This window comes from Labrus bergylta, chromosome 23 (genome assembly GCF_963930695.1).
Source record: "Labrus bergylta chromosome 23, fLabBer1.1, whole genome shotgun sequence".
Classification (NCBI taxonomy): domain Eukaryota; kingdom Metazoa; phylum Chordata; class Actinopteri; order Labriformes; family Labridae; genus Labrus; species Labrus bergylta.
This window is the reverse complement of record NC_089217.1, coordinates 12985774-13003888: the sequence shown is the minus strand read 5'-3', so window position 1 is coordinate 13003888 and position 18115 is coordinate 12985774. Positions and strand designations below refer to the sequence as shown.

Genomic DNA, 18115 nt, shown 5'->3' with positions numbered 1-18115 from the left:
TTGAATCCCCAGTCAAGCAGGGAGCCTTTCCGTGCAGAGTGTGCGTCGTAGTCCGGCTTCCTCCCACAGTCCAAAGACATGCTCGTTAGGTTAATTGGTGACTAAAAATTATCCGTAAGTGTGATATTGTCTATCTCTATATGTCAGCTCTGATTGGCTTGTGATCCGTCCATGATATACCCTGTCTCTCGCCTAATAATGGCAGAGACTGGAGTCATAGATAATGGATGGATGGTTGTGTTAGTCCAAGAAACCTCATGAGAATGATATCGATCTTCTCATCCTCCAACAAAGGAAACACAAGTCCTTCCCAAAAAGTGTCCCAAACAGTTTGACTTGATCTTTATGGATTCATTTCCACATTTGTCTTCACCAGTTTTGACACTCTCTTCTGTTTCGTACATCTTCCCCCCTGTTGACTCCTTTTTCTGTCTTTAGGTGTGACGAGTATGTGACCCAGCTGGATGAGATGCAGAGGCAGCTGGCTGCGGCTGAGGATGAGAAGAAAACTCTGAACTCCCTCCTGCGGATGGCCATCCAGCAGAAACTGGCCCTCACGCAGCGTCTGGAGGATTTGGCCTTCGATCAGGAGCAGACCAGCCGCACCCGTGGTAGCCGGCTGACCCGCAGGAAGACCATCACCCCCAAAGTAAGTCACCCTGCCTCGACTTCGGCATCCGACCCAACCCAAGGGTCCACTTCAGCTTTGGCCCCTGTCAGCCTCTCACTTTCCAGCCTTACTAGTCCTACTTCAATCCTTGATGACCCCTCAGCGCCCCTCAGCCCGTCTATGGTCAGTGCAGCTGCTGCAGCTCTTGCCTCAGCGCTCGCCTCCCCCTCTTCGCACTTACCCCCTCGTAGTCCTTCATCACAAGCAGTCGCTTCATTGGCTGGTCCTCTTTCGCAAGAGAGCCCTCCATCTTTAGAGGCCCCCTCCTCTACCTCAACACGGACCCAGCCCTCAACCCCTATGAAGCTGGCTCACTCCCAGTGGACCCTGGGGGTGCGGACGTTTGTGGTCGACTCCCACAGTTACAGCGTCAACATCTCCCCCACTGTACCCCATAGCTCAAGCATCTCCAGACACTACACCCCCGACACTCATACCTCCCCGCCATCCTCCTCCACCACCACCACCACCACAAGGCCCACCCAGCCGGGATCGGCCCCCTCCTCTCCCTATCGATCCCCCATTTTGGGGCTCAGGCGCTCCACATGGAGCCCCTCAGCCCGAACCCGGCCCTTATCCACTCTGTCTCGCTCTTCTGCTTTCCATACTCCTTCCTCCCCCTTCCCTACCTCCCCCCACAACTACTCCTCTGCCTACTACAGCTCCTCTTCTGGTTTTACCCCCTCCAGCCCCTACCTCGCATCAAGCTCCTCCTTCCCCTACACCCACTCCTCCCACTACACGCCCCTCTACCCCAGATATTACAGTTCTTACCGGCCCCGACACTAACTGTCCTTTACTACAAAAGCTTTCCACCAGGCTCCTTATTGACACCAAAAACTGGAACGCCCGTCGTTTTTCTCCCCTGAGAGAGTGGCGGCTCACAGAGAGGAGGACACAATGGTTTTCTGTTTCCAGTGCCTAAGCTTTGGCCGATGGGTTCTGAATGTTCAGTGACTTTGCTCAGGGATTTGACATGAGGAGCACAAGCAGCCCTGCCTTCCTTTTATTCTGAGGCTGCTGATTGGTCCGCAGGAGGACGTTAATAGAGACTTTTTAATGAGAGTTTTTAGAATTTAGGCTTTCAGGTGGAGATAACACATGCATGGAGTAATTCAATCACTCAGACGTTGACTGGACACTCGGCGGACACTTTCATGACACATTTAATTCCGTCTTTCTTCTGTATTCGCTGTAATATCCACTCTGTTTCAAATAGTAGTCAACCTCATATACTGTATACACAAACACTGTAAACCACACAAAGACGAAGCACTTTTCTTTCTTGATGATTATTGGATGCAAAATGAATCAGTATGACTCAAACTAAATATCCAAAGGCAGAGTTTCGATCTATTTGGGATGAGGGTTGTCATAATACCACAATTTTAAACTTTGTTAGGATGATAGTAAAAATCTAACTTTACTGATACCTGTTGATACCACAGCAATGACAGAAAGAAGCCCCAGGTTGCCAGTCTAGGCTAATTTGAGGGTTTTAATTGCCAAAACTCCTGCACATCGACTCTCTATTGCATAAAAACATTGATGAAACGTTGGTCCAGAAACATTGCCAATGTTTAAGTGCAATTAAGAGTATCTCCTCCTCTGCTCTCTGACTATTTGTCAGAGACATACCAGTCAACATTCCTGCATTTTTATGAGACGCCAAATGGACTTGACAGACGTCCGAACTTGGAATCTGAACAGACAGCCACTAATTTCTCTCTTTTTCTGCCGCCTTTGGTTAAAACATGACAGACAATCTGGAGTTTCTGAACTTCCCTTGTGGATTAAGACGTCTGTTAAGGCTGTTATTAGCTTTGTGGTTTCGCACTCTGGATGGTAGAAGACAGGGTACGGCCATGAATGTGTCTTTGTTCGTTAAAGTGCCAGGTGCTGTTTCGTTCACCACAACCCTCGTAGTGATTGTAGCTCACATCTGGCCCAACCTGATGTGGTTGATAATCACATGAATGTTGCAGAAGTTGTTGGACGCAGCCTCTAGATTAAACATCAGAGGGATATGAGAAGAAATCCCTTTAGCTGGGGTTAATATGTTTGAATCATACTGACTCCTTTGGTTTCTCAGCTTTGGTTTCACTCTGTAATCTTTCTGACACATAAAACCTTTTATAATGAGACGGCTGTGTGTAGGCTAAGGCCCAATCCCAATTCTACCGCTTGGCCCTATTAGTTCTGAAGTGCCCTGGATTTGATGGTGGCTCGTGAGAACAGAACTACAAGGAGTAGAAAATCAAGTTCTATTGGCATTGTGAAGGGAGAGATTGAATATAATCAACATACTCCATTGTGTTGTCATTAAAGTCATATATTCAAGGAAATTGTAGGAATTTCGCACGATTATTTCTGAAGACATTGGCTTCCTTGTCCACACAAATATTTGTCTTTCATGTTAAACTGTCTTGGGAATGGTTCTTTACTTCTACCATTCCTCTTGGGGTGTACATCTTAAACACTCCCTTTGGGGAGCTAGATGAGTCCCACCCCTCATTCTGTAAGAGACACAGGATGACCTATGTCTTTGTGGCAGTGCTCAAAATGGAGAAGCCGTGCCAAGTGGTGGGGCCAAGGGCTGGAATTTGAATTGGGATCAGACCTTGGGAGTGCTGGACTGGTCATTGGTAGATTCTGTATTCACTTTCACAGTAGGGCACAAAAGGAATGTATTTGTTCACCTCAATGAGTATCCCTCATTTCCTGTCCAGGGTTGCTTCTGTCAGCTCGACCTTAAGCGAGTATTGTCCATCTCTAGATCGACCTGGTGGTCTGTTCGTATATATACATGTACACAGTTATGCATGTTCACATTTGGATGCTCCTATACTGCAGACTTCTTTCTCCCTTCAATATAAAAACAATCACATATCAGTCCAGGTTGTATGAAGGGTTGTGACAGAGAAGAAGGAGGGAGGCAGGTGTCGAGCACTCAGATATGACCGGTTTAAGATCAGCAGAATCTCATAGTCTAGTCATTCCATCGGTATATATATATATATATATATATATATATATATGTATATATATATAATATATGAATGTAATGACAGGAAGAGAAGGAGATTCAGAACTATTGGGACTTTCCTTTGTGGCTGATGAGAGATCTTTAAACTCACCATGTAGCACCCTCACTGATCGAATGTATGCAGGATAAGTGAAAGCTCATTCACGGCACCACAGCAAACTCAGGGAACCTGACGAACCTCATTCAACCTGGAAGAAGTCCATAACCAAACCAGACAGAAATCACATCGATGTGTTTGCTTTAGAGATAATTTTGGAACAAACTTATGACTTTATGAGAGCTTTGAAACCAACCTTCTGCTCCTGGGACTGAGCTGACACAGACTCCAGGAACTTCAAGGTTGACAATAAGAAAATTGTAGAACCTAAAATGTCTTTCAGTCGACATTGGCAAACATCATATCTGACATCCTTCCGCACACATGATGCCATCCTCCCTGTGTCTGTGTGTGCCGTATAAACCCAACTACACTTTACTGTCAGAGCGTAGCCTAATGACGAACGCCTGTCTCCAACAAAGACCAGTGTTCAGTGTAGCGCGCCCTTTATTTCCACACCTGTCGGTTTTGTGTGTCCTTGTTTGTGGCTTTGATCACTTTCAGAAAGGTGGATAATGAGTCAGCAGAGCCGGGTTTTAACTGTCAGTGGATTTATTTCGGTTGCTGTATAGAGTGCAGACTTGGTCAGTACCTCTTTCAATTTACATCTATTTACAACCTTCCTTTTCCACTTTGCATCACTGGATCTGTACTCACTATTTGTATTTTTCGTGTTCTGAGAATAACGTGACTGTGGACTTTGGTCCGACTCTGTAAATGGATGCACTCTCTTGACTGTAACAAACAAGTTTTTGTGAATTTGCATCATGGGGCGAAACTCATTTGACAGGCACTGATAGGTTTCAGACTTTTGATTCAAAGTTGTCTTTGCCAGGATGGGCCAACAGTTCAGCTTCATGGTTTTAAAACCATCGACGCTCTAAAGTTAGTCAATTTTTGAAGGAGTAAATGGCACCAGAGGAAAAGTCAGTGTTTGTCTTTTGGTTCTTTTACACTCAGTCCTTCTTCATATTTACTGCACTCACAGCCAGATCTTTGAAACCTGGACTTGATGTTTAATTTGAATCAGATAGTTTGCAGGAAAATACATTACTTCCACTATGAACCAAACTTTGACTTGCTTACTTTACTGCTGTCCAGTTTCTGAATGGTGCTGTATATTTTTCCTCACACTGAAGTACTGGTTTGTTCCACCAAATTTGAAAATTTGCCCCGACTAGGCCTGTGCAAGTTTCCAGAGCTTACGCCTCAGCATGGAGTCACTGAGAAGCGAATGAGTTTGATAACAGACAGTTTTTTAAGAATTTAAACAAAAAGGTGGAAAATATGTCAAAGAGATAATCATAAACTCAGTGATTTGTCCAAATGTCTCAGCTGTTTCTGTAAAAAAAAGGACAGTTTTTTCCTTACTGACTAGAGGGACACAGGTGCAGTGTTCTCAGTGCTGCCCCCTGGTGGCCAGATGCTACATTACAGCAATTCCAACAGATTGCCTTCCCCCAGTATAAAGAGACCTTTGCAAAATTAACGTTTTTGTTACCTAATTGTCGCTGTGAGAAGACACTTAAATTTAGAGGACAATAGATAGCTTTCATTTTAAAAATGGTCAGCAGTAACATTATGGTCTGTTAATGACCAACGTAAACACGCCTAACCATGGAGGATTGGGGTTTATTAAAGGAAGTTCTGATTCATCTCATGTTTTGTTCTGATCGGGTTCAAATGGTTTTTGTACAGAACTCAGTCTCTTCTGTCATTGTCAAAGATATAGCAAACGGTTTTGCAATTGGTTATCAATTTGAAGGACAAATATTGGCCTTTTTAGGGTATAGTTACAGTAACTGGACAGAAAAGTGGAAGCAATTTCAAAGTGCACAAAAGAAAATTGGGAAAAACTATTTTTTGTGGGTGTTACCCGTATTCTGGCCGAGGCGAAAGCAGGAAACCAGTTTGATCTCCTCTCTGTGACTCCCTCGCTCTTTCCAAAAATGATTCTCCGACAACGTAACACACAACGTAATACACACTCACACACACATCTCCAAGCTCCCCTGCAAACATACCGACGATGCTAAATTCATGATGAGGTGAAAATTTAACCAATAAGAGAGATAACCTGAAGTCTGTCAAATGATGGTTTCTGCCCCATGTTACTCAGTTTCTTGTGTTTTAGAGTGATCTCTGTCGTGATGCTCTCTGATGGTACCCAAAGAAAAACATCCAACACACATGTGTTGGCATTTTTAGCTTAGCCAGGCTTAGGTGGAGGCTCAGGTGCCATAAATTTGGATTAAAGGTTACTAAAAATCCTTCAAAGGTTGAAAATAGTGTAGGGTTGTATTGTAAACTGTATAATTTCATGTTTTTAATGGACATGCCCACCAACATTAAAATGAAGACTGTATTCATTTCACCACATTCCATAATGTCCAATTTCAAGAGTGCAGCCCGACTTATTTTGTGTTTTTGATGGCTCGCTTTCTTGCAGTGAAATGGAAAGAGTTTTCTTGTGCCCGTGACCCTGACAGGTGTGTGTTGGTCTTGGAGGAACTCTAGGTTAGACTTTTTAAAAGGCAGCTACACTAACTAGACAACCAAGAAACCTTTATACAGCGAGATTTAAGAAGCCACGCAGAGAAAACAGAAGTGTTGACGCTCACCTCCTTCGGTGTTTGGGTCTTCTCCTGGTTGGTCATAGTTTTTACAAGGATCTAGTCTCAACTGTAAAGGATCAGTCAGTAAAATGTGTACTGACTGAAATGATAAAGTGACCTTACTATATCATCAGACATTAAGAATTGTGTCACTAGGAGCAGCTCTTTGTTTGGCCTTTGGTGCACCTCTTCTTAGAGAATGTCTGTCTGTAAAACTGGGAAGCAGGAAAGGTCGCCCCGACACAGTTCATGGAGGAGGAGGGAGGTTAACCGAGGTGTGTGAGGCTCCTTAAGATCTCATAAACCCAAAGACAAAAGGTGTTTGATTTCGTGAGGGGGAAATAATCGCAGGTTGTGTATAACCGAATTAAATAAACGCAAATGAAACTGTTGTTGGAGGAAAAGCAGAAGTAGACTTTGATTGGAATCAGTTGCCATGAAATTATTGGAAATTTTAAACACATCAATGGTTGAATTGATGGGCCGACGGTGAGGGGCCTCACATGCATACATTTACTTTTCTCTGCAGGGCTGATATCGTCTGTGCTGTAGTTTTATTCCTTCACATGTTCGGTCTAACACGCCCACCTCCTGATTTTATGATCAAATCATTTTAAAGAAACGCCTCTTCTGCTTCAACTCCTGTCACTGCATCACTTTGCAATATACAGATACGTATCATACTTCATCGCGATCAAACCTTTATCTCGCCTAGCTTACTGTACGCAGCAGCTCGGAGCTAACGGCCTGCAGAGCAAACATCCAGACTGTTAAATATCATCTCACTGAATGTGTCCCGATGCCTGTTTGACCACTTTAAATGCACGTGTACATATCAAGTATTTTAAAGCTTTAACTGTACAGTGTTATGTTCATATAAACTGTAAATATTGATACATTAATACGTTGTTTGTTGTTGTATTTTGTCTTTATGCATTCTACAAAAGGGATGTTATCTAGTGTTATCTAACACAACAAACGTTAAAAAAGAGGAAGAACAAAGTTACACTTTATCTTTACACCCTAACCCAAACCTCGCTGCTGTGACGGTAAGTGTCGAGTCTGTCACTTCTTTTCTTTGCTCATGCTTTCTGTGTTTCAATCCGAGCTCTGACTGTGTATATATTTGCAGCTGTGTGTGTGTGTGTGTGTGTGTGTGCGTGTGTGTGTGTGTGTCTAACAGTGTCAGTCTCTTGCAGATCGTCAGTAGCCTTCTGCCACAGTGCCGCTCCTCGTTCCCTCCTCACAGCTGAAGGTTTGAGTCTCCTCAGCTCCTCTTTCAGGTAAAAGTAACACAGACACACAGACTACCTGCAGACTCTGGGGACAGATGTTCACTCAGTGCTCTGTCATTCTCCCCTCAGGCAACATGTTGTCCTGATTTAAATCCAGTTTTAGATAAAATCCCCCCAGATCTGAAAAGTATCGAGTCTCAGGACCGGAGTCCTTCAAAACGCAAAGTTTTGATCCCTGATTTAATTTAAAGGGAAAGTTTAAAAGGAATATTATCTTATAATATACTGCATTATTATGCTACAGAACCACAGTGATCCATTGTGTTCCATTGTGATCCACTGTAATCCACAGTCATCCACGGGGATCCAAAGTGATCCACACAGTGATCCACAGCAATCCACATTAATCCACGGTGATCCACAGTGATCCACATTGATCCACGGTGATCCACAGTGATCCACAGTAATCCACATTGATCCACGGTGATCCACAGTGATCCCTAGTGATACATGGTGATCCATAGTGATCCACAGTGATCCACAGTGATCCACAGTGATCCACAGTGATCTACACAGTCAGTAGAGTTACATGGCGCTAGATATTTTATTTTCTTATCGTATCAGACACTGTTTGGACTTTTAAAATGCATGTCCGACCTACATTGGACCAAAATCGGACCATAACAGACATCTCATAATTGGAAAAGAACACCTAGATAAGTTGTTCATAGTCGGCAAACTGCATGTAAACTCAGCCATCGTATCGTAATCGGATTTTGCGTTCTGCACATGCTCGAGAATTTCCACCGGGGCTTTCACCCGGAAGTGGAACGAGATGACGTAAAAGTGTTGTTGCCGGAAAGGTCAAACGACCGACAGCGTCCTTCTGCTGTTATCGCCGCAGCCAAAAGATCCGTTGTTCTTCTAATGTGCATTATTAGAATTTAAATAATGCACAAAATGTATGTAGCTGTAGCGTCGTCCATCTCCTCGTACGCCATCTTTGTTTGAATGCCGCCAGATAGTTTGTTGTTGCTGTGACGTATAGGTCAACCGGAAGTGGCTCTATAACCACTTGTTGAAAGGGGTACAGCGCCACATAGCGTAGCGGAGTCAGCCATGCTCCGGCCATTTATACGATTCTCTGATCGCCATATACGTATACTCAGACAAGTGACAGCTGTCTGTTCGAGCAGCAAATCGGTATATAGCTTAATCCTATCAAGCTATCCCATGTAAATGCATACACATGATACACGGTGATCCATAGTGATACACAGTGATCCATATTGATCCCCAGTGATCCACAGTGATCCACACAGTGATTGACACAGTGATCCGCAGTGATACATGGTGATCCATAGTGATCGACACAGTGATCGACACAGTGATCCACAGTGATACATGGTGATCCATAGTGATCCACAGTGATACATGGTGATCCATAGTGATCCACTCAGTGATCCACTCAGTGATCCACAGTGATCCACAGTGATCCATAGTGATCCACAGTGATCGACACAGTGATCGACACAGTGATCCACAGTGATCCACAGGGATCCACAGTGAACCACAGTGATACACAGTGATCCATAGTGATCCACGGTGATCCACAGTGATCCAAGGGGATCCAAAGTGTTCCACAGTGATCCACAGTAATACACAGTGATCCTGTTTGGCTGTACCTCCTCCTGATGCCTCCGCTCTCCTCCAGTGACACACCTCCAACCCCCCTCCCCTTGCGTCCACAAAAAGGAGTTTAGTGCAGGCGGCTGGCAAACTTGTCCTTTGCTGGAGCTGCAATCACCTGTGTCCTGCATTGTTGTGTTAGCATGCTAATGTTAGCGCTCTTTAGTTAGCTCGTAGCTTCACATTGCATGTAAACTGACACAAAATGACCTTGATCTAAAAACTCTTACATGAAGTTCAAATAATCAGTGAGTATGTTCTTCTTCTTCTTCTCTCTAGTCCTTGACTAAAACAGCTTTAGGGGAGGAGCCGGCCGTCCTGTCCATGTAAACACGGCTCTGACAACAACACAGCCAGCGGGACTCGAGCTTCTCACTCATTGTAGACAGTCATGACTCAGAGACACATTTACACAGGATAGACTTGATTCGTGATATATTTATGTGGAACATGTCTCTCGTTTTTCCTTTCATGATGCTTACCTCTTCATTTTTCACCATAAACATTTCTTTGTTAAATGTGTCTATACCGACATATCACAGGATAATCTGCAGTTAGCTTCTAGGTATCAAACCTTAACCATGATCCTTTCTTTTTCTTTCTCTCCACAGCAGCACGTCGACCCCTTGTGGTTCACCCAGCAGACGCCCACCATGAGTGCCTCCTGTCTGGACTTCTCTTTTTCCTCCATCTCAACAACACCTGACCCCTAAACTCTGTGACACCGTCGACCCTGAAATCCTACCCACGATGCCTACACAGAGAGTGCCTGGCTCACACTTTTACATTTCTTTGGACAGGCTGAAGATCTTCTCCGACATTTGCAACTGCCAGCAGAGCCTCATGAACTCACAGACCGACCTGCAGACACATATTCATCCATGTACTCATTATTAAGACTGATTTGAATCATTGAAATCATATGAAATCCTGTTTTCTGTCACACTAAGTGGTTACTGTGTGTGTGCGTAAGCACAAACATTCATTTGATGTGTGTATCTGTATCACTACAGGAGAATATCACCATGCTAGTATGCTAACCTTTGTGTGCATGTGCAGCTGTGTAGGCTGATGCTTCAATCATTGCTGCTTCTTTTAACTCATATATTAAGTCATTACACTGCATTGTTTTTGATGTTTACTCATACTATTCATGCATGTAAAGTCTACATTAAAAAATTAGAAAAATCTCCTGTAAGAAAAGCACAAACTGAAGCAATGCATTCCAGAAACATCTTCTCTGTGTCTTTTAGCATCGTGTCCACAGCTGCAGAACGCGGACGTTAAACTCATCATGTGTTCTTTGTGGAGGTGACAGTGTTTATCACAGTGACAGTCAGCCTCCTGTTTGATGTCACTGTAAACTTTATCTTTACACAAATGCGTTTCACTTACTCGCAGCGCTCAACCAACTGCCAAAAACAAAGGCCAACAGGATCGGACTGATGAGCTGGAGTCTGCAGCGGAAGTAATGTGAAACTTTACGAGCTTTGATCTGGGTTTTGTCCTGCAGGTCAGACGCACTGAGAGAGCTTCCTCACTTCACGTCTGCACCACACTGCTGTGTAACACTCAAACAGGAAGGATTCACAACCTGCAAGTTGACCTGCGACGCGTCCTGGAGGAACAGGTGGAGGCTTTAGCAGCAAACCCGAACACTGCAACACTAAAATCACAGAGACGTTTTATGACTTTTTATTCCCCTGAGTCAGTCAGACTGTCCGCTGTTGATTCTTTTACTTGCTTGGTACAAAATGAAATCTGTGAAGAAGATGACTCAGCATTAAAAAAAGCAATATTGTTGTCAAATTGAAATAAACGACTGATATTAAGTTTGCTTTTCCTTCTTGTTGTACTACAGAACATTTAGTCTACGAAGTAAACGTGTTTGATTGAAAAATGTGAGGTTTAGGAAATGCAAGGAATTCTTCCACTTCTTTTTTTCAAATCAATTAACTTTTTGACAGCTTTTTACACGCCACAAAACACACCAAAGTTGGCTTGTGTATGAGCAGGGGAGTGTCCAGAGGGGTGGCATGGGCCCCCCACACAGTGTCTGAAATCTGATTGGCCGGCCCAAGTGCCACCCCAAAAATCCTAAACTTTGATTGGCTATTGGTCGTGTCAGAACCTTATAAGACTTACTATAAGGTTTATTTTTTTGGAAAAGACTGCTAGTATTTTTCTCTACATATCAATGTCTATTTCCAAAGCCAGGTGCATGGGAAAGTAATGCACTGCATCTTGAAATGAACTAACATTTTTACCGGGACCAAAAAGACAATTAAAGTATTTTTGCAATTTAGAATGTCTGCAGGAGTTTGCATGCATGTTTTTAAGTACTTTAAATTCGGACTTGAACATTATGTCTTCTTTGCACATTTCAGGCCACCCCTGCAGAAGTCAGAGCCCCAGTTGGGCCACCCCGGTCTAATAAGTCTGGACACGCCCCTGCACATGAGGCTTAGCGAAAAAATTGTTAGTATAATGGTTTGTTGCAGAGCTTTATTCCTCTATAGCTCTATAGCGTCCCCTTGATTTTTAAAAGGGGTCCACACAGAGGTTGCTCTGACCTACATTACATTTTTAAGCACCCATATTCTAACAGGAAGTCTGCCATTTTGATTTGAATTTCAAACTAAAAGGAACAAAGTCCTTGCAGGTGTTTCATTTTCTTGCTTTCTTGGAGGAGGAAACAGACGAGGAAGGCTGAGAGAAAAACAACGAAGTTTCTCACATTGCTCTCATAAAATCCCAACGTTTCATTAAAGTAGGACTTAAGTCTGCAGCCCGTTTGACTCAATGGTCTCCTTCCCTGTTCTTTCACTCTTATTATTATTATTACAGTAATATGGTGTATTTTTGATTCTCTCACCTTACCTTCCTGACCTGAGAGGGGGAGAAGCTGTCCACTTTGGTTGAGAATCGGTGATTAAATATATTTTACAGCATTTTGTCTTTGCAGTTCTCACATGGATTAAATCGTATTCTGTTTCCCTCAAAGCAAACAAATGATGACTTTCAATCAGCTTGTAGCATTCAATGTATTCTCTGATCATACATAGATCTGCAGCGTCACAGTTTCTGTAAGCTCCATTGTTTACTCCTTTTAACCACTAGAGGGCGCAAATGTATAAGGATTACAGACCTGCAGCAGTAGACGTAAAGAGAAAAGAGGAGAGGAATCCATTTGTGGTGTGTGTGTGTGTGTGTGTGTGTGTGTGTGTGTGTGTGTGTGTGTGTGTGTGTGTGTGTGCGTGTGCGTGTGCGTGTGCGTGTGCGTGTGCGTGTGCTCTCTCATCGTCTCCTCTGTGCAGATCGAGCAGCAGGTTTTTCCTCCTCACATGAACAGGAACTCTGCAGAATAAAGATGGAAATGAAATGAATTAATTGTTCTCGACTTGTCTCTGTTCGGGCTTCTTTGGTGAATTATTCAAATGAAGTGAGAGTGTTTGGGGACTTTCTGAAACGCCTTCAAAGATATTTAAGACGTGACCTGAAAGACGAATGAGCGCTTATTTAAGGTTCTTCATCAGGACTTTAGAGTACACTACTTGCTGTGTGCTTTTATTTTGAAATACAGCAAGGCCCTTCTGGTAGATGAAAGGTTAGGTCATGAAGTTAAGAACAGAAACAGGAAGTGGTTAGGGATCCCAAACTGAGGTCAAACAGGTCAAAGGAAGGGTAACAAAGGTCAAAGTGTGATGTCATAAGGTGGATATTACTTTGGACTCGTCAGCTGAGCTGTCTGAGAGTTTGTTAAAGTGAAATGAGACATTCAAAGATGCAGCAGTGTCCTTCTTTAACATCACTGAGACTACAGGGAGACACTGAGGACGACTATCTATGGTGAGCCTGAAGGGACAAAATAACATGAGGTTAATCACAATTAACTCATTAACACTGACAGCCCTAATTTTCTAGTATTATAAATTATTATGGGGAGTGGGACATTTTTTTGTCTCATTAAATGAAAAGGAAACATAAAAAGAGCAGCAGCTTCTTTTCTGTCTGACTCTCAGCCTGAACATTGTACACAGAAAAATTAGACAGAAATGAACACTGCAATTTAGAGGCTTTTAGCATCCATCCCTCTGTTTGTGTTATCGTTGCTGTGGTGATAAAATTTTGAAATAATGAAAGTAGTGGTGCATGAATAATTCATGACATGAATGAAATTGATTTCCAAGAAAAGTGTCTGTAGTGATGTTTCCATGAGTGAACCTGTTTATGTGGATGTTGATGAGTCTCCATTATGTCGCTCTATGATGTCATGTAATGGTGCTCCGAGGAAGAATATGAATGTTTCTGTCGTCCCACTGTTTGCAAATCAAATATCAGAATTTAAATGCATATGAGCAACCACAGTCTGTGCATATAAATGCGTTAAACTTAATGATATCTGTATGCATTGAGATGGTAAACACCTTAAAGGTCATATATTCTCCTCCTCTTCAACCAGTGTAACTAAGTCTCAGAGCTCATCAAATGAGCTGTGTCTGACCACGCCCCCTCTCTGGAAGGTCTTGGGTGTCTCGGGCTTTCCCACTCCATGTCCTATTGTTTATGGTGAGAAGGCAGACTCAGAGGGCAGAACAAACACCTAGCTGTGGGAGTGTCACCCACCTGGGGGAGGGGTTACTGCCCTTTGTGATGTCATGAAGGGAAAATCTCCAAACGACCTGTTTGAGGAGACATTTTCTGAAAAGTAGCAGAGGACAAACTTTTCTCATCATTTGGGGGTTTGTAGACAGACTAGAGATACATATTAGTGTTAGAGGAACATGGTAAAGAGGATATGGCATAATATGTGACCTTCACATTTCAGTGTTTCCTGTTTAATTTTGTAGTTCCTGCTGCTGTGTATCTTTTTGATTGCCTTCACCAGTTGCCCCTGTGTCCAAACACACCAAGTCTATTTAAATAATTAATAGACTTTTCTAGTATATAACGCTTTTACACCGCATGTCACACCTACACATTCACACGCCACAGATGTAGCCGCACCAGCCACTTGGGAGTGAAGTGACTTGCCCAAGGACACATTGACATGTGACTGCCAGAACTGGAGATCAGAGCCCTGACCTTGAGAGAGGTTTGAGATGACCGACTTTACCATTGAGCCACAGCCGCCCCTATTAAGTGTCTGTCTGCTTTCTCTTCCTTGTCAGTTCATCATCTGTCAAACAACCCTCGTTTAAAGTACTTAAAATACACTGTCATGCTTTTTCTTTGTGTTTTTGTTGGACATTGATGGATTTTTGGACTCCTGAATAAGTGAGTTTTGTTTTGCCTTTTGTTTCAATAAACCATTTTGGATTTCTTCAGAATTGTGACAGAAATCACAGTTTGCAGGTAAACATTGGAGATAGTATTAAAGATTATGGTGGAAAAGTAGTAAGCCTCCCCTTTATTATCTGTCATCAGGTTACTCTTGTGCTTCTATCTAAAAATGGATACAAGCGTGAGAACTACAAGGGTCCCAAAACTCAGCCCTGTGGTGCTCCTGTTATCTTTAAAGAGTTGTTTTGTTCGTTTTTACTGATGATGTGTCTCAGTGTCTTTAATATAGCTCCTTAAATAAACTCTCTGAAAACAGTGTGGATGAAAAAGTGTTTGATTTCAGAACTGACACTTTAAAAGATGTTTCCTCCTCGCTGCGACATCCGTCCAAACATTTTTCACGTCCACACGGCTCCCTCCTGTGCTCCACGAGTAGAAGGAACTGAAAACTTTCTATCAAACTGTGAACCAGCTCTAAAAAACACATCAGTGACAAAGACCAGCATACTGTGTACACTAAAAGCTTTTTGTAAAATGTCACAGCAATTTAAAAAATGTCAAAGCAATATCTCAAACCTCGCACACAGGCACGACGTGTTCTGATGGATGACTGAGTGTGAGGAAGCTGGTTTCTTTGTTCAAACATGTAAAAACTGATCTGGGATTGAAATCACATGAGTCTCAGTTATCACAGATGCTGGTGTTCCTGTTCTCTCAGAGGATGGGATGCAGGAGGAACAGTTTGGCTTCGGTAATAAACTGTGTCGGTGTTGCTGCGAGCGGAGCCGTCTGTGAGGGGAGGCCTGCAGACGGTGATTGATCGTCTCAATCGACCCGCTCCAGACAGTCTCCATTACGGCTCTACGTGAGGAGACTGCGCTCGGCCCTCTGGGACGAAGCTCCACGCCTGCCGTCACCCTGCACACCTCTGTCACAGCCATCAGTAAACATTCGTCAAGTGAGGGAGGGGGAGGGCAGAGGTGACCACCAGCGGGCAGAACCATCGGCTGCTGGTTACAGAGCTGCTTCTGTTTGCCCAGTTCTCTGTTCTCATTTTGTGGTTCTTTCCTCTCTCTGGAGGAAACCTAAATCATATTTGAAAAACAGATGTTAAATTCTATTTCTCTAAAGATGATTTGATTCCCAACCTCTTGATATATTAAGATAGGACCACATGCCTACAGAGGAGTTCTTTTAAACTCTTTGTTTGCACTTGAATGCATCAAATTACAGGCAGAAAAACTGTCATTGAAGTATCAAACTCAGTACAGTCATCCGCCTTCTTACATTTCTCCAGCGTCTTTTTTCTTGCCTCCTGAGAACTTCCCACCCCATCCCTCTGACATGGAAATCTCACCTGTGGAGGACGTGGTTGAAAGAGCGATACAGGAAGATTTCAGAGGCAGACTGTTGTGAATTGTTTTTGTGAAAGTATTCAGGAGTGCAAGGTGTGAAAACAACTCATCTAAGCTGTTCCCACCTGCCTTATGCTAAGCTAGGCTAACCACCTCGAGCCCTGTGTTTTGACACATGCCTGTGATGCTGATGTGAATCTTGTCATGTTACTCTCACTGAGAACGCTGTCTCTTTAAAGCCTTGTGGGACAAAATGATGAGAAATTAAAGCTATTTCAGAACCAACAAGCCAAAAGGAACACAAGTGAACCTCTATTTTAACATTTGCACGTCCTCATGTCCGAATGCATGATCTGTGAGCACTGTTGGGGAGGTCTTGTGAAGTAAGTATGCCATTGCAAACCTTTGCTTTACTTTATATGTGACGATAAAGAGCGTGAACTCCATCTCTAGGTGCAGAAACAGACTTTAAAACTCTCCCCTCTTGGTCCCAAAGGCCTCTGTTCATCTCTGTAAGGCTAACAGCCTCCAATCCTCTGAATGCATTATAAAAAAGTCTGCCGAAATTCATGCATTAAATTTTAAATTGAATTAATGAGCGGCTCCAGTAAAACTTTTAATAGCCTATCCGATAAGAGGGATGGAGCTGTGGGACCTTCATTAAAGGGGAGTTAAAGGGATGGCTCGGCCGGGGACAGTCGGACTCCAGGGAGCTGATAAAGTGTGCGCTCTGAGAACATTTCATTTAGAGCGAAACAGAAGAACAACCGGCCGAGGAGGAGACGGCGGTAACATGGAACAGAGGAAGGTCAATAAAAACTACACGGACAATTTAACTATATCAGAAACTCTGTGAGGAGGGTCACAAGGAGAACACTTTAGAGGATTTCTTCGTCTGTTGATGTATAAATAAATAGTCAGTAACAAGATTTCATAAAGAGAAGTTTAGTACACAAATACCATGGATAACAGATTTTAATAAACATTTCTGAAAATACGAGAAGAAATCATAATCTATGCACATAAAGACGATCAGAGACCCATGAACTGCCTTTTATGATATCATCAGGGGAATGACTCACTGCAGGAGACCGCCTGTAGTGGACACTGGAGGAACTGCAGGCTTTGGTACTTCAGGACTTGAGCTTGTTTAGTTCTTTTCTAGTCTTCTGACAACTCAAAGCGCTTTCACACCTACACATTCACACCGATGGCTGAGGCCGCTGAGTTAAGAGTCCATCAGTATTAACTAACGGCACACATTCATACACCGCTGATGAAGCAGAGGGAGCCGCTTGGGGTTGAGTTTCTTTACCAAGAAAACATCAGACATGTGGCTGCAGGAGCTCGGGATTGAACCCTTGTACTTCCAGTTGCGAGACAAACGATCCAACCACTGAGCCACAGCCGCCCGGGGGATTGTTTATTCTTGCAGCCTCAAGTGGACACTCCAGGAACTGCAGTCTTTTGCTCTTTCGCGATGGCTTCACTCTCCAGCACCAGAGATTGCTGCTTGCTTGAGGTCGCCAAAGCCACATAGCCCTGATGACCCCGCTATGACATCACCAGGGTTTACTGATGATGTCGAAGTGACTTGACAAAGCTTCTCCAAAGACACAGAGACATTATTCTGCTATTTATGGGCTGATCCTTTCTCTGTTTGATGCTGACATGTCACAACGACAGAGGGGTTCTTCAGCTTAGACAGGAGGGACTCCGGAGGATTCCTGCAGGTAAACAAACACTCAGGTGAACTCAGTCATGGGTCACATGACTCCCTCTCTAGGCGGGTTCAAAAGGTAAACGTGGAATTCATAAAGAGAGAAAAGATGAAACGGAGTCTGAGACGTGTTTGACTCTTTGCTTTTATTCAGGTAGCAGCATCAGTCAGACTGTCCTACTTACACACCGCAGCTTCTTCCTGCAAAATACACACACACACACACACTCACATCACAGTCAGACTCCACACACACACTCACACACACACACTTCTGCATACTGAGCACACACGTATAATCAAGACACACAGCGTATTCATTTATTCACACACAAACACTTAGACCTGGATGACTGCTCTGAGCCTTTCTGCAGCTTTTCTGTAGAGAGAGAGAGAGAGAGAGAG

The 18115-nt window shown here is 43.4% G+C and overlaps 1 protein-coding gene across 14 annotated transcripts in view; it reads left to right on the top strand.

The window, feature by feature from the left end:
• The window catches only part of LOC109992170 (protein bicaudal D homolog 1), a 35918-nt gene extending 24714 nt beyond the window's left edge, over nucleotides 1-11204 (top strand). For 4 of the 14 annotated variants that reach the window (XM_065951308.1, XM_065951310.1, XM_065951309.1 and 1 more), the window contains exon 11: nucleotides 439-4004. In XM_065951308.1, the coding sequence (XP_065807380.1) occupies nucleotides 439-1459 (1021 nt within the window). In that variant the 3' untranslated portion in view covers nucleotides 1460-4004. Of the gene's footprint in view, nucleotides 1-438; nucleotides 4005-7375; nucleotides 7712-9963 lie in introns of those variants that run through there. The other 10 variants (XR_010665141.1, XR_010665140.1, XR_010665139.1 and 7 more) reach the window with 10 other exon arrangements.
• The last annotated feature ends 6911 nt before the right edge of the window (nucleotides 11205-18115 follow it).